The sequence below is a fragment of the Protopterus annectens genome, chromosome 1.part1 (genome assembly GCF_019279795.1).
Source record: "Protopterus annectens isolate FY-2018-M chromosome 1.part1, PAN1.0, whole genome shotgun sequence".
Taxonomy (NCBI): Eukaryota; Metazoa; Chordata; order Ceratodontiformes; family Protopteridae; genus Protopterus; species Protopterus annectens.
The window spans coordinates 730094718-730119841 of NC_056726.1; the positions used below are offsets into that span (position 1 = coordinate 730094718).

General features: G+C 34.8%; 1 protein-coding gene across 2 annotated transcripts in view; it reads right to left on the reverse strand.

The window, feature by feature from the left end:
* Positions 1–25124, reverse strand: part of CNTFR (ciliary neurotrophic factor receptor) — a 2564731-nt gene that overhangs the window by 12071 nt on the left and 2527536 nt on the right. For both annotated transcript variants that reach the window (XM_044077809.1, XM_044077802.1), the window contains one exon: positions 13261–13381. In XM_044077809.1, coding sequence (XP_043933744.1) covers positions 13261–13381 — 121 coding nt within the window. The remainder of the gene's footprint in view (positions 1–13260; positions 13382–25124) is intronic.

Genomic DNA, 25124 nt, shown 5'->3' on the forward strand with positions numbered 1-25124 from the left:
GGTGTGTTTGTTTTGTTGTGTTTGTGTGTGTTTTGTTGGTTTGTAGTGTAGGGAGGAAGGTGTATGTGTGCTTGTTTGTGTGTGGAGTCTGTATGTCGGCAGTCGCGATTTTGAATTTCAGGCTTTTGGGGTTTCGGGTTTTTCAATTTTTGGATTTATAGTCTCGAGATATTGAATTTCAGTTTTTCAGTATTTTGGGATTGTAAAGTGAAACTATATATATATATGTGTATATATATATATATATATATATATATATATATATATATATATATATGTATCTATATATCTATCTATCTATATATATATATATATATATATATATATATATATATATATATATATATGTATGTATGGGTCCCCTATGGAAGATCGACAGCTGACAACAACGACACCCACATTGCCGACACAGAAACACCGACAATGGGGAAACGGTAAGTCTCCATAGTGCGGAATGGAAAGATTTCCATTCCTGCACTGTAGTGTGATCTCAGAGTTGGTATATTAAAGTTACGGGGGGTGTGGGGGGGCAAAGAAAAAAGGGAATGTTATTTACCTTTTTTTTGCAGTAGCGCTGTTTCAGTTTTTCTTGTGTCGGTGTTTTGGTGCCGGTGATGTGGGTGTCATTGCTGTCAGCTGTCAATCTTCCGTAGGGGATCCATATAGACATATATACTCACACACACATACACACTTATGTATACATAATATATATATATATATATATATATATATATATATATATATATATATACATATATATATATAAACATCTAAACACACACACACATTATATATATATATATATATATATATATATATATATATTTTTTTTTTTTACTTTGATTATGTTTTCCCATATAATCCAAGCCAAGTACATGTCTGTTCTATATAATGAATTTGGACAGATATTATTCAAGCTGTATGTATGACATTTTGTGTTATTGTATTTTATATATATATATATATATATATATATATATATATATATATATATATATATATATATATATATATATGTATATATATATATATATATATATATATATATATATATATGGGTCTACTTCAAATGATCGAAATTTCAGAACATCAAACTTATCACCAAGGACCAGAGGACTGACGTTCTGAAAAATCGAACCTTACAAAAAAAAAAAAAAAAAACTCTACAACATGAGAGCTTTTTATCTCACATTTTTGCAAGTTCCCTTGCACCCCCCACACCCTCTGCTACTTAAATATACCAACTTTGAGATCAGACTACAGTGAAGAGAATGGTAAAGTTCCTGTATCATCATCATCTTCTTTCGGCTTTTTCCGTTAGGGGTCGCCACAGCGGATCATCTCTTTCCATTTCTTCCTATCCTCTGCATCTTGCTCTGTCACACCAACCGCCTGCACGTCCTCTCTCGCCACGTCCATAAACCTGATCTTAGGCCTTCCTCTTTTCCTGTTACCTGGCAGCTCCTTCCTTAGTATCTTTTTCCGATTATACCCATCATCCCTCCTAGCACATGTCCAAACCAACGCAATCTCGTCTCTCTTGCTTTGTCTCCAAACTGTCCAACATGAGCTGACCCTCTAATATACTGATTCCTAATCCTATATATCCTAGTCACACCGAGTGCAAATCTTAACATCTTTAACTCTGCCACTTCCAGCTCTGACTCCTGCCTTTTTGTCAATGCCACTGTCTCCAACCCTTATAACATAGCTGGTCTCACTACCCTCTTGTAGATCTTCCCTTTCACTCTTACTGGTACCCATTTATCACAAATCACTCCTGATACTCTTTTCCACCCATTCCACCCTGCCTGTACTCTCTTCTTCACCTCTCTTCCACATTCACCATTACTCTGAACTGTTGATCCCAAGTACTTAAACTCGTCCACCTTTACCAACTCTACTCCCTGCATCCTCATCATTCCTCTACCGTCCTCTCATTTACACACATATATTCTGTCTTAGCCCTGCTGACCTTCATTCCTCTGCTCTCTAGAGCATATCTCCACCTCTCCAGAGTCTCCTCAACCTGGTCCCTACTCTCACTACAGATCACAATGTCATCTGCAAACATCATAGTTCATGGGGCCTCCTGTCTGATCTCATCTGTCAACCTGTCCATTACCACTGCAAATAAGAAAGGACTCAGAGCTGATCCTTGATGTAATCCCACCTCCACCTTAAACGGATCTGTCATTCCCACTGCAGTCCTCACCACTGTCACACTACCCTCGTACATATCCTGTACCACTCTTACATACTTCTCTGCCACTCCCGACTTCCTCATACAATACCACAACTCTGCTCTAGGCACCCTGTCACATGCTTTCTCCAAGTCTACAAAGACACAATGCAACTCCTTCTGACCTTCTCTGTATTTCTCCAATAACACTCTCAGAGCAAACATTGCATCTGTAGTGCTTTTTCCTGGCATGAAGCCATACTGCTGATCACTAATCATCACCTCCCTTCTTAACCTAGCTTCTACTCTCACACACACACACACACACACATGCATGCATACACGCACACACACACACACGCACACACATGTACCATACATATATCTATATATATATATATATATATATATATATATATATATATATATATATATATATATATATATATATGTATATATATATATATATATATATATATATATATATATATATGTATATATATATATATATATATTTAACTTTGATTATGTTTGGCCAGAAATTATGTATGACATTTTGTGTTATTGTATTTTTATTTGGACTAACCTGCAACACAGGTAACGTTTGTGCGGCTACTAGAAGGGGGATGTGCCTTTCTCTCTCATGGCTAGAGAACATATCTATTGGTAGATGACTACAAATGCATTGCAGTCCCATGTTCTTAATGGTGGTAACTTTGATCTCTTATGCACCTGCATAACTTTTGCATAGCACTGGCAGACCGGTCATGTTGTTCCACAGGCTAGATTGAGCTTCTGAGTGTTCTTTTTATGAACCTGGTTTGGGATTTTATTTCTACCTCTCCCAGATTTTAACCATACACATTGTATCTGGTGTTTTTAAACTCCAGTGTCCTCTTTTTTTAAAACAACGCAAGAACAAATATTAAAATAGGCAGTATATTTTCTCAGTTATGAAAATATGCAGAAAATGAATTAGTACCACTGACTCAAATTTACTCTGAGCAATTAACTGTTTATTACAATGTATTAGAACTACATTTTTAAACAGACTGATTATAACTGTAACATTCTGATCATCATTTATGTTAGGATTCTAATTTTATTAGCACTACAGTTCAACACTGACTTTTTGGTATTCGGTAACATAATCTAAGTGAATTTCTTGTCTCTGACGGAATAATGCTTGGCCATTTAATGTTTGTTTCATAAACAGTATAAATGTTGTACATTAGTTTATATAAAGGACAATTATCTAAGATGTTAAATTATGCAACCAGAAGAACTACTTATTAATCATGCTTAATTTACTGAAAATATGCACTTTAATAAACTCATTAAAGCAACATTTTATAATGCGATACATGAAAAACATAACAAAGAAAAGAAAACGTTAGTACTGAAGAAGGGGAAACCTGAAGGCTTTGCTGTCATTGAAAATAAAGTGAATAGAATTTAACTGAGCGCTTCTGCTATCCTTTTTTTCTTTGTTTGGTCTTGTGGTTCGTACTGGATGCAGTTTGCCACAGTAAAGGTATTTTTTGCTGCTTATACATGAAAAACATTACATTTTAACTAAGCTCATATGTTAATACCACAGTTCATAGTTCTCTGTCATCTATATTACATTGTTATATATGACTAAATTACGTTTGTTTTTTACACAATGAAAAACACAGCCTTGCAAAGCTAGGTGGAAATGGTCCATTCTCAAAAATAATTAATTGGAACATTAGTGTCTGTTATCAGATGTCACCCTATTTATCAACAGCTGTCTTATGAACTGCCAACTTGTTGGGTTTAAGTTTCAGAATGTTCACTCCCACTGAGTATAGACACATACTAATTAAGGAATATATATTTAATGAGAGCATGGAGACATGGGTTTGATCGTCACTGCAGTGGATGTGTCTTCTTTGTTATGAAGTAGCTTTGCTTTACTATATAAGAGTTCATAGGACATGTATCTTACTATAAATGAGAAGAACTCTACTGTAGTCTTTTTACTATAAGTTAAAATATTTTGGTAAGTATGTGTGTGGCATTTTGCAGTTAAGATCTATGCACATGTCTGTGCACTTGTGAGGTTGTGAGTGACTGTTAAACTACATGGTGTTGCGTCACGTGCTTTGAGTTGGATGAGTGCTGGAAAGGGTGTACTTTGTGCCTCCATGAGCCATAGTACAGTAGAGATATGTGTTATAGTAGGGGAGATGGATGGGAAACTGATCTGAACATTTTTATTTATTATTTTATTTATTTACATTTGTTAACCATGTAGTGTCTGACTGGGTTGAAAAAAAAACTGTTTTCAGAGGAGACCTGGGGAGAAAAGCTCCACAATATGCATGCTTGCATGGAAGAATTCTTTTATAGCAGGACTTGTTTCATCAGTGAAATGGAACTATGTTGACAGTGTGTGTTTTGGCTGGAATGCATAAAAGGTGTGAGATGTAGTTGTGTGAAATGGTGTATATTTGAGTGTGTGTGTGTGTTCTACAAAGTACTTTCCCCAAGATGTGCAGTTGTTGGGTTAGTTATTTAAGTTTTGGGAGAAGAGCACTTTTTCCATTTAAGAGGACTTGTCTCCCATGTTAGATATGTGCATTGGGCTTGTCTGTACATTTTAGTTCAGTGGATGTATGAGTTTTGCTTGAAGATTGGATTAGTCTGTGTATGAAAAGATGGTGTTGTGCACTGTTTGTGTTTTATGTTGTTTTCTAGAACAGTCAAGGACTATTGTACGTTGATCGGCCAATCTTCTTTTGAGATTTAAGACCAAATCTCTGTAAACTTTCAAATGATATTGGAGTAATGACATTTGAATTGTTAAATAACACAAATAACTGCATTCTTCAGGAGTTCGAATACCTCCTGGAAATTACATTCAGTGCGTACCCTTTAAAACAAAAACTGAAGACTCAAGTCCACATTCTCAAGTGAATGGGAAGTGTCACTGCAATAACCAAGCATGTCTCACACATAGGTGAAGAACCCCAGGAGTTAATATAGTTATTTATGCAGAGGGATATGGATCTTGTACCCACTCCCACAAATGAAGGATAAAGTAGCCTTTTTTCCCTTTTGTGAACATACAAGCAGTCTACATATATTCATATTTTTGCAATTGCAGTTTTGTATGAAATAATTTCAGCCAACTGAAATAAATGTCATGCCTTTCAGTTAGTAATACTACCTTTCCATTATTGACATGCATACCTGTAGTACTTCCCCGAAGAGCCTGATACGCACTGATCTAGTAATAACTCATTTAGCTCATTCCATCTCTCTTTTTTATTATTAAATACATTTAAGTGTTATTGCTCTGAGGCAAGACTATTCTTAGTGAATGAAGTAATTTCCCAGCAGGCATGTTCTTTATTTTTATCAATTTGAACAAGCTATTTTTCCTTGCAGAGTCATCAAGCAGAATAGCTGTTAGCACACATTCTTCAACAAATATAAATGTGCTTTGTGGTTAATGACTGAAAACATTTAATACCTATATGTGTCTAAAAATACATATAATATATATATATATATATATATATATATATATATATATATATATATATATGGGATCGGTACTGATCCCCAAAGGAACTTTTCACTGAAGCACAAATAGCTGGGCATACTTCCACAAAAGTGCTTTTTACCAAAAAAGCACTTTCGCTGAAATATGCCTGCAGCTAGAGGGAGTCGTGGGGGAATGACTGTTGTGGAGATAGTACTACTGTGCGGATAAGGGAATATTCCCTTTTCCTCACTGTAGTGCGATCTTGGAGTGAGAATATTAAAGTAGGTGGGTGTGGGGGGCACAGCCCTCCACATGGGGAATGCAGGGGGGCTTGCCCCCCTGCATAAGAGTAGATTTATTTTTTTAACGCTCTTTAATGAAAGTGCTTTTTTGGTGAAAGCACTTTCATTAAAGTGTGTCCGGTGATTGTGGATTCGGACTATTGAACTTTCATTTAATAGTCCTAGAACTATATATATATATATATATATATATATATATATATATATATATATATATATATACCAACTCTGAGATAGCACAACATTGGAGAAAGGGAAAAAAAAAATCCCACTGTGTACCAATCCCAACTCCCCAAAAAATGCCAGTATCCTTCTGTCATTTCAACAACATAAAAAAAAAGCTGGCTAAGAAAACATACAATATAGCACAGGTAGAACTGAACACAATGAAAAAATGCATATATGTTTGTGTGTGGGTGTGTGTATATGTATGTATACACACACAAACATAAATGTCTATAAAATATATATATATATCTATATATATATATATATATATATATATATATATCAATATATATATATATATATACATACATATATATATATATATATATATATACATATATATATATATATATATATATATATATATATATTTATAGTGGATATAAAAAGTTTACACACCCCTGTTAAAATGCCAGGTTTTTGTGATATAAAAAAAATGAGACCACAATAAATTATTTAAAAACTGTATCCACCTTTAATGGGACCTATAACCTGTACAATTCAATTTAAAAACAAACAAATCTGTTAGGAGAAAAATATAAAAAAAAAAAATGTACAATACGCTGGTTGCATAAGGGTGCACACCCTTAAACTAATAATTCGTTAAAGCACCTTTTTATTTAATTACAGCATTCAGTCTTTCTTGGGTACACATCTGCCATCAATTAAAGAGACTCAGATTAACCCCAAATAAAGTTCAGCTGTCCTAGTAGGATTTTCCTGACATTTACTCAGTTGCCTGCTACAGCAAATGCCATGGTTTGCAGAGAGCTTACAAAGCATCAAATGGATCTCATTGTTGAAAGGTATCAGTCAGGAAAAGGGTACAAAAAAATGTCCACAGCATTAAATATACCATGAAACACAGTGAAGACAATCATCAAAAAGTGGAGAAAATATGGAACAGCAATGACGTTGCAAGGAACTGGATGTTCCTCCACAATTGATGAAAAAACAAGACGAAAACTGGTCAGGAAGGCTGCCAAGAGACCTACAGCAACACTAAAGGAGCTGCAGGAATTTCAGGCAAGTATCGGTTGTGTACTACATGAGACAACAATCTCCCATATTCTATATATGTCTGGGCTATGGGGTAAGGTTGCAAGACGGAAGCCTTTTCTTACACAGAAAAGCACCCAGGCCCAGCTAAAATTTGCAAAACAATACATCAAGTCTGTCAAAAGCATGTTGGAAAATGTGTTATGGTCTGATGAGACCAAGGTTGAACTTTTTGGCCAAAATTCCAAAAGGTATGTTTGGCGCAAAAACAACACTTCAAATCGCCAAAAGAACACCATCCCCACAGTGAAGCATGTTGGTGGCAGTATCATGCTTTGGGGTTGCTTTTCTTCAGCTGGAACTAGGGCTTTAGTCAAGGTGGAGGGAATTATGAACAATTCCAGATACCAGTCACTTTTGGCCCAAAACCTTCAGGCATCTGCTAGAAAGCTGAAGATGAAGAGGAATTTCACCTTTCAACATAACAGTGACCCCAACCATACATCTAAATCAACAAAAGAATGGCTTCACCAGAAGAAAATTAAAGTTTTAGAATGGCCCAGCCAGAACTCAGACCTAAATCCAATAAAAATCTGTGGAGTGACCTGAAGAGGGTTGTGCACCAGAGATGCCCTCACAATATAACAGATTTGGAGCACTTTTGCAAGGAAGAGTGGGAAAATATTGCCAAGTCAAGAAGTGGCATGCAGATAGACTCCTACCCAAAAAGACTGAATGCTGATATTAAATCAAAAGGTACTTCAACAAAGTATTAGTTTAAGGGTGTGCATACTTATGCAACCAGATTATTGTACATTTTTTATTTTTTATATTTTTCCCCTCACAGATTTGTTTGTTTTCAATTAAATTGTACAGGTTATAGGTCACATTAAAGGTGGGAAAAGTTTGGAAATTATTTATTGTGGTCTCATTTTATATAACACAAAAACCTGGCATTTTAACAGGGGTGTGTAAACTTTTTATATCCACTGTAAATATATATATATATATATATATATATATATATATATATATATATATATATATATATATATATATATATATATATATATATATATATATATATATATATATATATATATATATATATATATATATCGCTATACAGAGAGATAGCTATATATATCTATATATATCTATGGGTCTACTTCTATTTCTTGAATTCCCACTTAATCAAACTACAAAATGACAAAATGACATTGATGAAAATTTAGTTTAATGTACACCTGGATCACTGTAATTTAACTCTGGGAAACTAACCACTTGGCCACCATGGTGAAATTTGCCCTTTTCTCCACTATAGTGTGATTTTGGAGTGGGTATATTTAGTTAGGGGAGTATGGGGGCAACCCCCCACTTGGGTGGGTTTGATTTGCTGTGGTTTCTTTTTATGTTGGTAGCATGTGATTAGTTTTCCGGGGTTAAGTTACGATGATCCAGGTGTTCGTTAAAGTAAATTTTCTGCAACATCATCTCTTCCTTTCATCATTCCACTAAGTGGGATTTTGATAAATAGAAGCAGATACATATCTATCTATACATATATGCTTTTGGATGTGAGAGGAAACCAGAGTGATCAGAATGAAAAGACAGCAACCTGGAACAACATGGAAAAAACATACAAACTTTTCACAGCCAGTAAGATATTTCCACACAGAGGCAGAAAGAGCAGGAGTCACAAACCGTAGAAGAAACTCTCAGTCAGGAAGAACATAATTTAAGAGAACACCTGCTGAAATTGATAGAAATAGATAAATATCATAATATAATAAAATGCCCAAAAGTGAATAAGATGTAGATTGTCAAAAAACGAATATGCTAAATTAATAAAGTAATTGGAACTGTAAAGAGAGATCCATAGGCTATAGCAGAAATTAAAGGAATACATTATTGTGCAGTGAAACTAATAACAGATACAGTATTTACAAGAAAGCATAAATTAATAAAGGAAAATAAAGGGGGAAATAGATCACTACCACTGACTAGAAGCACTTATGAGACTTAAAGAAAGGAAGTATTACTGGAAGAATACAGAAATGGAAATGAATCTAAAAAATACTAGAATAGTGAATGAGCTAAAACAAAAGTACAACATAAAAACAGATCAGAATTTGAGTTATTCTTTTTCCTACCAATAAATTAAAGATCTCTGTGCATGTTAAAAAACTCAAGAGATAACAGAGAAATATAAAGGATACAAAAACAGTTTGGGGATGAGCCAAACAAATTCTACAGGGAGCTAAGAAAGAAAACAGCAGTAGCTGAGATACCACCAAGAACAGAGGAAATAATGCACTCTGTAGAAGTATCTACAATTACCCAGTTGGCTGAGTGTAAAAAAGAAGTAAAAAAAGAAACATTTCATAGACTGTGATATAGTAGATATGGTTTGGAACAAATTAATTCCTACTGAGACAGAGATAAAGTTAAGAAAGGGTCCCAACTGGAAAATGCAAGGTCCAGATACTGTACCTACCTTTTGGTTAAAGGTATTGTTATCTTTGTACTGCGAGTTAACCTTCGGTAAAAACTACTTTTATGTACATCCTAAAATGGCACCTGACTGGCTACCAATGCGGAAACCCATACTCATACTTAAGTGAACCTGCAGATCACTATAACAACTATCAACCAATAACCTGTTTCCCAAAGATATATGTTATATACTAGAATGGTTGCAGGTAGAGTATGCAGTAATTTAAATAAAAATACAATCATGGCCATAGGGGAATAAAAACGATTTGTATGGAAAAAAGGATCATCTTTTGCTGAACTTAGCTATAATGGAGACCTCTAAAAAGAATAGAAAATTCAGTATGGCATGGATAGATTGCAAAAAAAAATCATATGAAAGTATTCCTAATTTTTGGATTATAGAATGCTTACAGATGTACAAGACCCATCATGCACTGGTGCAGGTTATTGCCATTTCTATAAATGACAAACCACTTTGCAGTTGAACCACAAAAAAGGAAAAATTCTATCCAGGGTGTAAAAACCCCATGTGGAATATTTCAGGGTTATTCTTTGTTACCATCGCTTTCAATCTGCTGTGCTGTTAACTCAATAAACTAGTTCATGGGTTCAGTCCGACTCCAAGAAATTCATCAAGTGAAAGAATATCTCATTTACTTTTTTTGTGGATGATCTAAAACTTTATAGTTCAGAAGATAAACATATGAATAACAGGTACAAGTTGCTAAAGCTGTCACAGATGACAATGGAATATCATTTGGTCTCAACAAATGTATAAAAGCAACATTTGAAAGAGGAAAACTGAAGGCCTGAGTGGTGAGGATTGTGCTGTAAAAGATTTGGAACAAGAAGACATGAACAGATATCTTGGGATAGATAAAGGGGAAGGAATACAGCATGGAAAAAGTAGAACAAAGATCAGCAAGGAATATTTTAGAAGACTAAAATTAATATTAAAAACTTCTTTGACATCTAGGAATAAAGTTCAAGCTATAAGTCAACTTGCACTTCCTGTTTCAACATATAGCTTAGGCGTGATTGGCCAGAGAAAGAGCTGGATAAACTTGACAGGGAAACAAAAAAACTGCTCCATGCCCATCAGATGATATACAAAAATCATGTTTGCCAAGATTATCTATCCCTCGATCTTAAGGAGGTATAGGTCTCTTTGAAATTGACTATACATATAGGTCAGCAACTGTGGGATTGTCTCTGTATTTATTGACATCATCAGATCCAAACATACTGTAAGTTCTAAAACATTAATAAAATAAATCTAAGATAACCTCATTGTTTAGGTTAGCAGAAGCTTTTAGGGAAAACACAGACACAGAAATCCAGCTAAACATGGATAAAAAATAGATGGCAACAGAAACTACAAAAAAGCAAAAGGAATAATACAAAGAATGGGATCGGAAAAAAATGGAAAGATCACAATTCCATTATGAAGTATTGAGATCTGCTGGAACAGCCACACATTGATCAAGTGTTATCATGTAAATGACTTAGATGGAATGAGTTTAAACCAAAAGACGAAAGCTTAATTATGGCAGTGCAAGACAGTGGATTAAATACTAGATGGTTCATAAAATCCATAGAAGAAATAGGAGGTATAGTCAACTGTAGGTTTTGCAGTAAAGCACTAGAACCAGTTACACATCTTGTGGCAGGGTCCGATTCACTTATGGCTGAAAGTTTGTATATTGAAAGACATAAACAATGTGGAAAGGTTGTTACACTGAGGACTTTGCAAATAATACTGCAAAGAAGCAGGTGATAGACATTGGAAACATGAACCACAATGGATTGTTGACTTTGCAAATAATACTGCAAAGAAGCAGGTGATAGACATTGGAAACATGAACCACAATGGATTGTTGACTTTGCAAATAATACTGCAAAGAAGCAGGTGATAGACATTGGAAACATGAACCACAATGGATTGTTGAAAATAATGAACTAATGATTATGTGGGATCACCCCACACCAGCAGATAAGTAGGTTGATGCAAACAGATCAGATACTATAGCTCAAGAGAAAAAGAAAGAAATAGCTTTGCTTACTGAGATTGCTACATCCAGTGAATATAGTACCTTATGAAATGAAAGACATACATTTGTAAAATACCATGACTTGCAAGGAGAAATTAGAGCAATGTGGAAGAGGGATACACAGATAGTTCCAGTTGAAGTAGGAACAACTGGACTAATAAAAATAATCTTAAAACACATCTAAATATGTTGCCTAAGAAAGTAACTCCTTATGAATTGCAGAAAGAGACATTTCTGGGTACATTGCAGGTGCTGAGAAGAGGACACATATCAAATGTTAATGACTGAAGTAAAACTGATTTTATGAACTTTAATTCTGCCTGATTTATGAATGGGGTTCACTGTCATCAAGATATGTAAAAACTAAACATTTGGATAAGTTAAACTAAAGCAGTAAGTGGGGTCAGAACTAAACCCCCTACTCTCTATGAGAGTGTCTTAATTTCTGAGACACATTGCCATGATGAAACCACTCATTTCCTGCAACATTTCTTTAAAAAGGCTTAATACAGCCATACAGAATGAATCTATGACTAATTATGTATAGAAAAAATATCTAGGCTTCCAAATGAAATGTTAATCTGCTCTCCAAACAACATGCCATATTAGCAAGTATCATAAAATTAAAATGATCCAATGAGTGCAAGATAAAGACAAGTGATTTAAGTTTGAAGTTACTCATAAGATATGACAACAGAGACCTTTATCTTAACTTTGCCATTTCACAGCTTCAAAGAAATACCATTGAATGAACATGATCTCACTTTGCAGTTATTTAACATAATGCATTCAGACTAAGAACTCTAACTGCCTTTTACACGCTGATAATGCTATACAATAAAACCTTTATCATTCTGTAATACATATTCAGAAAATGATTAACAAATTGCATTAATGTGATATTCATGTGTGACAATAGCTGTTATAAATGCTTGTATATGTATGAACCTAGCGAGAATAAGATCCAACAGCAGTCAGTATCCACAAGAAGGGCCATATAAGTATTACTTTTAAATACTTATGAAACTGCTGATACTCCATCAGTAGGTATTAAAAGACTGGTTTAACAGCTGCAAAGGGTGAACTAAACTACACTGGCAAGCAGGGGTGCATTTCCAAAATAGTGTGAACCACTGTAAATGTGTTTACTTGTAGAAAACCATCACCAAAAGCAAGTAAGTACAATAACTTTGCAATTAAATTGGAAGCTCCATGTCCAGAAAATATTATAATCTGGATGTCAGTCAGTACTGCAGTTTTACGTTTGATAAATGGTTTTCAAAACTTTCATCTGCAATTTCATTATCAAAGTGAATTTCTTGACATCTTTCACTTTTCTACATAAAATAATGGTTATGATATGCAATGTGGTCCTACTCCTCAGTATACAACAATTATCACTCTATAATACATCATAATATTTTGCATAATTGTGAATGGAGGTTCATTCATTATTTGGCAAGTTGGAAAAGTTTTACTTACCAGATAATTAAGCAGATGATTGTTACAAGCAAGAACATTATTGACAGTGAAACCTTCCAAGCACTATTACTCCCAACACACATTTCAGAAGTCGATGATGGTGCAGGTGTTGTGAATGTAACTGCAAGTGAAAGGATTAATCAGAAGTGTTACCATAGATATAGATAATTCAGTCATACAACAATAATCTCTATTCACTATGTTAATGCACAATAAAAAAATAATAATCATTTTCAAATTGTGTCATCTGGCCATATACTTATAGGTTAGAGCACAATGCATTTAAAATTTTAGAAGCCTAGTGTAAACAGTATCTTGTATCTCTACATAGACATGTGTTGTTATATTCCAAAATTTTCAATGATTTTCAATGGAAATTTCACAGACAACAGTGGCAGAATGCAAACACACACAATGATGTCTTGAGCGACAATAAGTTTGAGTCACAAAATCAGTCAGTGGTTGAAATGCAGTGCCTGCTGTGACTGTAAATTGACTGGCAGACTCTGTTACTGTTTTTGCAGGAGTAGTCAATGCCTGGCTGTGTAGGTACTGAAGCTATCCTGTGCTGTCTGAACTCTTACTTCTCCTCAAACAATTCCTCTCTCTCTTCTTCTCACTCATCTGACTACCTGTCTTGATGGCCAGTCTTCAAATGATGTGGTCTGCAGCTATGGCTTCCCAACCTGTTGGACTGATGTTGCCTGCCTTCATGTCAAGCTTGCAGCCATCCTTGAACTGCAGAATGGGTTTTCCTGTGGTTCTGGAGTCAGTAGCAAGCTTGCCATCTAGAAGTTCTTTGGGAATTCGACTGTCCAGCATATGACTGACATGACCATATGACTGACATGACCAAGCCAGCACAAGCACCTTTGGGATTGCAGGGCAAACATGCTCAATATCCCTGCCTGCCCTAAGATGTTCTTGTTTGGGATGCAGTCCTGCTGGATGATGCCCAGGATCCTACTGAGGCAGCATCCATGTCTTACTACCATAGAGCATCGTGCTAAGCACACATGCTTGGGACACCTTCATCTTAGTGTTGACGGTCAGTTTGGAGTTGTGCCAAATACTCACTGTTAGGCATGCCATTGCTGTTGCTGGCTTACCAATCCAGGTATTCAGCTCGGCATCCAGGGAGAGGCTGCTGGTAATGGTGGAGCCCAGGTAAGTGAAGTCCTTCACCACCTTGAGAGTGTGATCACTGATGAAGATGTGGGAGTGTTGCTGACATCATGCCCCATGATGTTGGTCTTCTTGAGGCTGATTGTGAGGCTGAATTCTCTTCAGGCACCAGCAAAGGAGCTTATGAGGCACTGTAGTGCTTCTTCAGTGACATCAGTCAGGGCAGCGTCATCTGCATACAGCATCTCTCTGATCAGTACTGTCTGCACCTTAGACTTCACTCGAAGGTGTGCAAGGTTGAAGTGATTACCAATAATGTGGAGGTAAACACCATCTCTGGACTCATTAAAGGCATGGAACAGTAACAGAGAGAAAAAGATGCCGAAGAGTGAAGGAGCAAGTACACACCCTTGCTTCACTCCACTCTTGATTGGGAATGGGTCCAAGGAGGACCCAACATATTGTATGACACATTGCAAGTCCTCGTGGAAACATATAGTCATCCTCAGGAGTTTGGGGGACAAACAATCCTCTGTAGCAGAATGAAGAGGCATTTCCTGCTGACCAAGTCGAGTTCCTTTGATCAATAAAGGCGAAGTACAGTGGTTTCATGTGGTCACAGCACTTTTCTTGCAGCTGCATTACTGAGAAGATCAAGTCAATTTTGGACCTTGGAAACAAAAAATAAAAACAGCAACTGGGCTAGGGAACTCTACAAATGTACAAGTACAAAACCAAAGAAGCATAAAACAAAGTGGAGTTCCTACAAGGCAAAGAAGACTCAAGTAAAAGTAAAAATAGAGACTATTTAATACAATGTTAGCACTTTTACGGTTAAACACCACTTCATCAGACAAAAAAACAAAGTACAGCTCAAACATTTTATATTAAAACCAAGCAATAAAAAACATTTGTTAATTAACAATATAATCACACAGTTAAAATTCAATCCTCATATTTAAATAGCCAACGTCTTAAAAAATTAAAACTATTGATGTAATTGATTTATTTACAGTAATTCCTAAAGAAGAAGGACTTGGAACTTTTTATAATAGCATATTAAATTATACATCCCTCTTTAGTGATATGGCTAACCTATTGGTAGAGTTTATGTCAATAGTTCTGGACTATAACTATATATATATTTTGAAGGTGAGGTTTTCAAACAAAATTACGGGGTAGCTATGGGGGGGGTTCTTGTGCCCCCATTTATGCTTACTTGTTTTATGTGGCTTGGGAAACCAAGGCAGATTTTAAATCAGGATTTTTTTTCAAAAGATAAAATTATATGTGAGATTTTTGGACAATATTTTTATTTTGTGGGGGGCTTGGAGGAAGATATATCTATTTTTATTAATTATTTCAATTACAGAACCAGTTATTTAAAATTCACCTATAATTACAACAAACATTAGATTAATTACCTGGCAATTACTTGGATACCCTTATAGCACACACCAACAAGGGGTTTAAATTCAAGATTTTTAGAAAACCCACTTTCAGTAACTCTTATTTAGATTTTGCTAGCTGCCACCCTATTAGTCAAAAGAAGAGCATTGTTAAGGGTCAGTGCATTTGTATAGTAAGAATGACATCTCAATTTGATGACATAAAAAAAGAATTAGATACAGTGGAAGGCATGTTTATTAACAAAGAATATCCATATCAATTGGTTAAAGAAATTAGGAATTACATCCAATCCCAATGGGTGATAAAATACAAACCCTTGTTAAGGACTGAACCTGATTCAGCAGATCAGCTTGTAGTCAGGAACAATTATGAAAAGAATCTGGTAGTACAACATTGTCCTCAAGTAGGAGAAATTCTGAATACCATTAAAAGAAATTGGAATATTTTAAGAGCCAACCCTGATAGTTATCAATTATTAGGGTCAGAATCCAAATTTAGTATAAAACTGGACATAACCTTAAAGATTGGTTTGAAAACAAATATGGGCACAAAAGAACATTTGAAAGTAGGGCAGTTAAATGTGGAAGATGTGCAAAGTGTAATTACATTTTAGAAGTTAAAGATCTGGTGTTAGTAAATGACATGGGATCTTCTTTAGTTTTTTGGAAAGGTAAATCTCAGTCAAAGCATGTTGACCAGCTTTCTGCACAGGTAAAATGGAGAGAAGTCTTAGAAAGTGTATTTATGAACACAACTATGAAACTGTAATAAAGAATGAGAAAAATGCCCTGTATAAGCACTCCACCATATGTACAAGTTTTAAGAAGTATCAATTTGTTATTTTAGAACAAATAAAATACAATCCTAGAAGTGGAAATATAAATGTAAAATTAGAGGCACAAGAAGTTAAGTGGCAGTTTATCACATACTTTCCAAAAACTGGATTTGAATGAATAGATTCCCATCCAACCACTTTTGAAAATGAGATTTTTATGTGCTTGAAAATATATGTTATTATTACATAAGTATTCACGTTTATTTTTGTACCTAAATCAGTATTCTTTGGATAAAAGTTGACTTTTTGGCTAGTCATTCATTATATAAGGATTTTATTTAGCAGGTTTGGTGTTAAATTTTAATGTACTGTCACTTAAAACTATTAGCGCAATTAGTTAACTGGAAGCCATACTTTAGTATTTAAAGGATGTTTGTTCTTAATTGAGACATTCTGAAGAAGTTTTGAGTTGTAAAGGAAGAAAGCACACAATTTGTTTTAAAATAGAGGATATTTTTTATAGACAATACCATCGGTTGGTTTATTTAAGCCGCTAACATTACTTATTCTGTTTTATATTCGGTTTTCTTAATGCTACACTTTTTGTATTAATTATTTACATAAACATACCAACTCAACTTAGAGCTGTTGCAATATGGCATGCACCAATAAGAAGAGAGAAAAAAGGAAAACAACTTTTTCTACTATTCCAGTGATATGTTTAGTTTTTACTTTCACTATAACTCATCAGTTGATAAATTATTTCAAGATATATCATGTTTGTTACATGACTAGCAATGATAAAATTGCTTTCATGTAACCTTCATGTCATTGCATAAATGGGACAATCATCTCTCATAGTCCAGGTCAAACCTTTAGAAATTTCATTCTAAGAAATGAGGGAAATTTTATAAATATGTGGAGTCTCATTACATTCATAGTTCCGGTTAAATTTTTTGAATTAAGAGCTCTTTGGCAAATATGCCTACATAAGATGGTTCACCACTTACATTTAATAACAAAGTTTTTTTAGATAATAGTTGTGAAAATAATGTTATTCAAAGACACATCATTCAGTGTGTTGTAACTTTAAGTGTTTTAACTGAGACAATATTATAATCAACTAGAAAAGGTTACAGTGTGACTTGAAAAATATGGCAGTAGAATGCATGCATACAAATGAAAAGCAGGTTTAGTTATGTGGGTATCAAATGTCCTTAAGATATCCAGATTTATTTTCTCAACAGAATTCTATCAAACCAGATATAAGATTCTTAATTTTAAGGATAATATTCTTAATTTTAATAATCTTAACTGAAGCCACACCAGCAGACTCTTGATCAGTCATATTAATCCAACATCATGATCTTTCTATCAGTCAGACACTTCTTAATATCCATCCCTTGTAATAGCACACAGTGGTGGCAATGTAATACCCAATGTTACCAAGTAAAGGTATTTGGGGTTAGCTCTGGGACCTACACAAAATTTTGTGCAACAAACTGATATGGTTATGATTAAGATTGCACAACTAAAGGTAGTTGTCCATAGTCTCCCACCCACAGCCCTTTCTTTCCTGGCAAGAAATGTACTTATCCCCAAAACTGAATACAGCCATTCGCTACTAATTTTCATCCATTTCAAATACTTATAAAATTCAGACCACCAAAAACAAAATATATATATTTCTTTGTGTTTGCAGATGCATGCACATATTACAGAAACCTGCTAAAAGTTTTTTTTTACTGGCTACCTGTAAACAATACAGTGACAGTATTACTTAGATCAATTTAAAACCTCAGTAAGAGAAATGAACATTTTCTAAATTTAGCCCTTCCATTTGGAGCCAGCTCTCACTGGATTACAGACAACAATAAAACTTGAAAATATTTATGTAAAAACTTAAGGTGCATCCTTCAAGCAGGCTGCTTGTAACTTCTTTTGAAGATAATGATTAATGAGTTAGGGTCTTTCAACCCTAATTACTTTTATGCCTAAATGTTTAATGGAAATGTAGTTGTATGGTACATTTATTTGAAACTTTGACTGCTTTGTACAGGAGAAAGTATATGTTTAATGCATGTTTTCCAATAAAAAGCAGGAATGCATTATAGATTTTCTGCCTACCATGCTTTATTCATATTTAAATTATAAAGGCTAAATATTTCATCTGAATGCATACCTAGGCTTTCTAAAGATCCTTTGGGGAAACCACAAAACATTATAAAAAATGAAGATGCCTTGTTCATATGGAATCGTAAGAAAACCAGATATAGTACTTCAAATAAATAATAAAAATAAAACAATAACAAGAAAATGACAAAAATATCATTAATCATTTGAATAGATATACCGAGAGAACATAGTATCCTACATACTGAGATAAATGCCAGAATTTGGAAACAAAGTAGAGCAATGCGGAATAAAGACATGCAGACAGTTCAACAGTTCAAATAGTAGTAGGAGTAACGGGACTAATAAAAAAAGAATTTTCAAGTTCATATAAATATATTGTTAATACATGTAACTATGTATCAACTTCAGAAGGAAGTAACTCTTTGTGTATTGAGTGTGCTGGGCAGAGCACTCTTGGCAACCATCAAAGAGTGCAACAATAATAAGTTGTTGAACACTAATCATATTCTGACTCAGGGATGAAGTCCATTCCAGTCACAGTATTAGAAAGCCAAAGCCAAAACATTTGGAGAAACGAAAAAAGGGTATGCCTGTGACAACATGCATTTACACACATGTGCGTTTTTAACTTTAACAACCACATCAGCAATATATGCAAAATCCTATATTTATTATTTTTGTATCCTGATAAATTAGCTGATGCACTCTTTTGCACTGAACAGCTGTTTTCGTCTTCCCTTTCATATCTCAGCTCATTCTAACTGGAGTTCTTGAAGCAGACTTAAAGGTTAACACAGCAGACTGTAGCAATACATTACAGATAGATTGTAAAGGCAGCTTATTGTGATAGGTGTTTAACTGCGGTAGTATTCCAAGTCATCATGATAATCATTACATTGGGTATGAAATGGTACTCATATGCCTTTCAATAGGCTTTTGAAAAAAACACACTGAGCACCTCTGAGTTTATGACCTCCTAAGTGCTATAAAGTGCCATTTTATTTCCTGTAAGACAAGTTAAGTGGTCTGCATAATATAGCTATGAATCTTTTTTGGTCTCAGTAATATTTACTGCAATGGCCAAGTTTTTTTTTTCTTTCCTGAATGTGAAAGAGTTAAAATATCTGAATCATTGTTGAGCATTGTAATGTAGTTATGCAAGCCTATTCAAGCATTCATACTTTATAGAATAGGTGTAGTCATAAAATACAACCTACGAAGTGGGAGTGTTTGCCACAGTGTTCTGTCAATGCCTTTACGAATGAATGCTACGAATGCTTTGCATCTTTTTGTTTCAGAATGTGCATATTTAGAACAAACAGTTCCAGTATCTGATGTAGTATATCTAGGGATCTGAGTTGCTTAAAGCATAATTTTTTTTGTCATTTACCTTTACAATATAAACTATAAATCTTTTCTCCAGTGCTATATGGGTACACTATTTCTGCGAAAGGTTTTTCTAAAGTATGGATATCTGCATTCTGATATGACCCTCGGCATAGTTTTACAGGATTTAATTTACAGGAATTGATAAAGGGCATCAATGTTTCAGATATCTGTATGCAGTTTCATTATATGGACCATATTTGAATTATTTTGTAATATTTGGATATAAGCAAAAATAAAACTAAAGCTATTTAGTAATCAAATGTGTACATGCTATTATTTACAGTCACTAAAGGTTTTCATGCATTGCACATGCAACATGCACAGACCATTATTCTTAAAGAATTGTGCAATGTCAGGGCAGGCCAGCAAAATAAACAGTCATGTTCCGCATACTGATTGGCAATGGGAACTGAATAAAGTTCAGTCACAGAGAACAGCACTGTTATGTAAACAGAGGAGATGAGGAGTCAACAACTGTGGTGTCTCAAAAACATGTATAAGTTCAGACGTTCATAATTCCAGTATTCAGACATGGATGTCATTTTGAACACTGAATCCTTTAGACTTTCATCAAAAGTTGCCAACACACTTATCAAAATTCATTTTAAATTGATTTTTGTTATAAGACATGTGAATGTAATGTGATATTTTTTTTTTCCAAAAAGGATTTTAATGATTCTTTTTCATTAACAAACATAACAAATAATGAAATTGGTTTGTATAACATATATATATATATATATATATATATATATATATATATATATATATATATATATATATATATATATATATATATATATATATATATATATATATATATATATATATATATATATATATACACATACATACATGCATACGCATACAATAATACAAAGATAGAGACAAAGCTTACATTGATATCATGCCCTGTTGATATCTTTAAAATATGTGAAGTGAAATGTGGGTATCATTGAATCTTTTGAATAATTCTTTGAGATGTAATGTGACAATTTATTCCACATGCAGTGGGTAGTTTGTGTTATGTAGTTTTGTGTGGTACAATATGGTTTAAATTCTTATTTTTATGAGTAGCATATTTGAATAAAATTCTAAGTTTAGATTAGTGCACAATATATCATCCTTAAATGTCTTATATGCCAATATAAGCTTCCCCCGATCTACTGATATTTAAGTGTAAACAACTGTATTTTTACACTTCACAAAATAACTTAATTCACAAACTGATGGAATACTTTTTCACTGAACTATTTTTAGCATCTTAATGTGTGCAAAAGTTAGCATTGTATTCTTTTAATGGACTTATATATGTTCTGTGTACGTCCACCATTTTAACCGCCTCTGTTAAGGAGATATTCTTTATCATTATGCCTAATTGCCTCATGGCTGAAATTTTCATTTCTTCAAAATGTTTAGTAAATTTAAATTTTGAATCAATCTACACTATAACAATGCCTTCCATTAATAGCTTTAACTTCAGATAAACCTATAAATGGAAGGCATTGTTATAGTCTGCAGTCCTTTTTGATTACTGTGCTGGGCCTAGGTGTTCTGAATGGGCTGCCAGTTTATTGCATTTTTACTAGTTCTCTTCTGGATTTGGTTCCCCATTTATCCAACCATTTATCTAATCTATTCCTTAAAGTTTCCACCTCTTGTGAAGCTGAAAACTGGACCATAGCCACACCGCCTTCTCTACCTATGACTCTGCAGCCTTGGACTTCACTGCGTTACTTTAGTGATGCTTTTTGAGAAAAAAAAAGAGAGATGTTGCTTTTTAATAAACTGGTATACTGTCCATGCTTCTAAACAGAATTATGGAGTTTGTACAGTGCTTTCTGGACTACCAGAGACTCAGAGAGTCATTCTGATTTCCAGATAGTCCAGTAAAAATACTGGATAGGCAAATCTATTCCTGTTGTGTTTTATACTTGGATACATTTGATCTGCCTGCCCTGCTGTATATCTGGCCTTAAAAGCTCCACTCAGCCTTGTCTTCTGCATACCTTGTCCTAGAAGCTCCTCCCATTCTCAACTCCTCTGCTCATCTTACTGGTTACTGATAGCAGAAACTGGGAAGGCCCTCCATTTAGACTCATAAAAATAGCTACCACCAAATACAAGTCTCCAGGCCCAAGAAACAAATATAGTCCAAATGTAAACAAATCAAAGAAGGACCAGGAGCAGACTGTAGATTTGAGTTTCAAAGTAGTTTATTCAAGAACAGATGACATCCAAACATAAAACAACACTAAACAAACCAAAGAAGGACCAGGAGCAGGCTGCAGATTCCAGTTTCAAAGTAGTTTATTCCAGAACAGACGACATCCAAACACAAAACAACAATAAACAAACCAAAGAAGGACCAGGAGCAGGCTGCAGATTCCAGTTTCAATGTAGTTTATTCTAGAACAAACGACATCCAAATACAAAAGATGTCTGTTCTGGAATAAATTACTTTGAAACTGGAATCTGCAGCCTGCTCCTGGTCCTTCTTTGGTTTGCCTCCATTTAGACTGTTAATCTACTTTGAAATTACCTTAAAGTGTGAGTGCGTGTTCCTCATTGCTGACTTGTCTGCCTTTGAATCCCCTTGTAATTGCTAGTAATTAGTTGTATGATTTGTTTCAGGTACCTTTTCACTTGTGTCTAACTAATGAATGTTTTACATTAAGAAGATTGGGGCTGCAAATCTAGTGGCAGAAGAAAGGTGGCCTGACTGTCTGAGATGGGATTTACATAGGTAGGCTTAAAGGGACAATTACTTGTTGGAGCTAGTTGCTTGATTTGTTTTTGATACCTTAACAATTTTGGCTAAATAAGGTATGTTTTTATGTTAAGAACACTGGGGTTGCAATTCTGGTAAGAGCAGAAAAGATTCCCATTCTGTCCTAACTGGAAAACACACATGGAGGCTTAAAGTGACAATCGATTATTGTAGTTTATTTAATTTGTTTGTGTTACGTTTTTACTTCTGGCTAACTAAAGTGCATTTTTACACTAAAGAGACTAGGCCTACATTTGTAATGGCAGCAGAAAGGTAGCATACTCTATCCAAGTTCGGAAACACACAAGGGAGCTTAAAGTCACAATTGCTTTTTGAAGCAAGTTTGTAAGTTTTCCCTTTAGGCTAACTAAAGTGTGTTTTTACATTAAGATGACTGGGACTGCAATTCTAGTGGGAGCGGTAAAGTAGCCTGGTCAGTATGAGTTAGCAAACACACAGGGAGGTATAAAATGAGATTGTTCCATGAGTCAGAGGGACTTTGTTGTTCAACATTAATCTGCACTTTCGAGCTATCTTTACTGTGTTTTTACATTAAGTAATTCCAGGGTAATCCTTCTTGTGGCAAAAGAGGTTTGTCTGGCCTCAATGAGTTGGGAAGCACTCCAAGGAACTCAAAGTGTAGCCGTTTATTGACCAGAGAGCACTGGAGTTCACTTTTATCCTTTTCTGTATATTATAACTGTTCAGTCTATTATAAGCTGTTCAGGGTGTATTGTTGGTTAGCTGTACCATGTATAGTAGCAGACCTTTAAAGCTAATACTTAGGACTTTACCCTGTCACACAGAAAGGCTTTGGATAGAGATAATCTTAGGGCATGAGACACCACTCAGGTGACCCTTGTAAAACCAAGTCCCTAAACCATAATAGCCCAACAATAATATAAGTCTTGAGAGCATGGATTTGCAATTTCAATGTCTCTATTACCAGCTTGGAGGATATGGGGATCATGAGACAATGCAGCAATTGTCCCATGTAGTCAGACAACCTTTTAATCCTTAAAGGAGCTAACACTGTATGTGGGAGATGTATACAGATAACTTCCTTGGAGGCAAAATCTGGACATACAAACAAGAACACACACACTACATTCTTCCCCATACTGCTCACGACATACATAGACCTTCTTATGCTAAGGCACTTAAAAGAAATTTCTCAAAACCTCAAACACCTCTTAAGGTGTTAAACAGTAACACCTATCCTCAGTAATCACTAAGCACACACCAAAGCAACACCTAACAGCACACATAAGCCTACACCCAATGATCTCACAAGAACAAAGGCCATAAGGTAAGCAATCACTTTACCTAGTACTCATCATAAGGGTTTCTTTTGTATGATACATAGATGCCTCTCCCACCAGGCTGTAAAAGGAGTACATAATGATTACTTGCCTATCTATTGCTAGGATCTGCAATATCACTCACGCACTCAAGTCACTGCTCCACATGTACCAATAAGATTCTATCATATCCATGTATCACAATTCACTGGATTATATGAACAGAGACATTATGAATCTCTGTGAATAAACAGGTACATGCCTTGCACTGTGTGGCATTCTATCTACTAATCTAGACTGGTAAACATACACTACCTGTAACTCCCAGGGACAATGTTTCCTGGACTTTACCAACACAAACACCCTGGCAGATAGTACACACTCCAACAAGAGGATCAAACATATTAGACCAAGTATTCACCAACATGACAAAGTGTTGCATTCCCCCCCTCCTCCCATGTCACATCCTCATTTTGAGGTTGGATGACAAAGCTGTCTCTCAGGAAATAAAAATCAACCTGGAAAAGCCACCTGAAATTGTACCAGTTAGGAACTATTATAAAGCAATCTACCTCTTATTAAGTGACAGTTTGTCAACATTTATGGCTCCCCAAACACTGAAAACATAGCTACTTATGCAGAATTATTTATAGAAACCCTGTAGAAACATGTAAATGGCTGCATTGAGGCTACTGTACCTACTAGTAGTAAGCAAGATCTAACACCAAAAACAAACCCCACTATTGGAATCATTACCTTAACAGGGTATATAACAAAAGAAAAAAAATCATGGCCGTAATCAGAAAGAGCAACTCTCATAGAGACAAGATGTCTCTGAGTCAAATAAAAAATAAACAAGAAGGTCTAATAAAGTCCAACAAGGACAGTTATGACATCAGTCACAAAGCCTTCTTCAGCTATGTCAGGAACCCTAAAGGTAACACTCAGCACTGTGCAG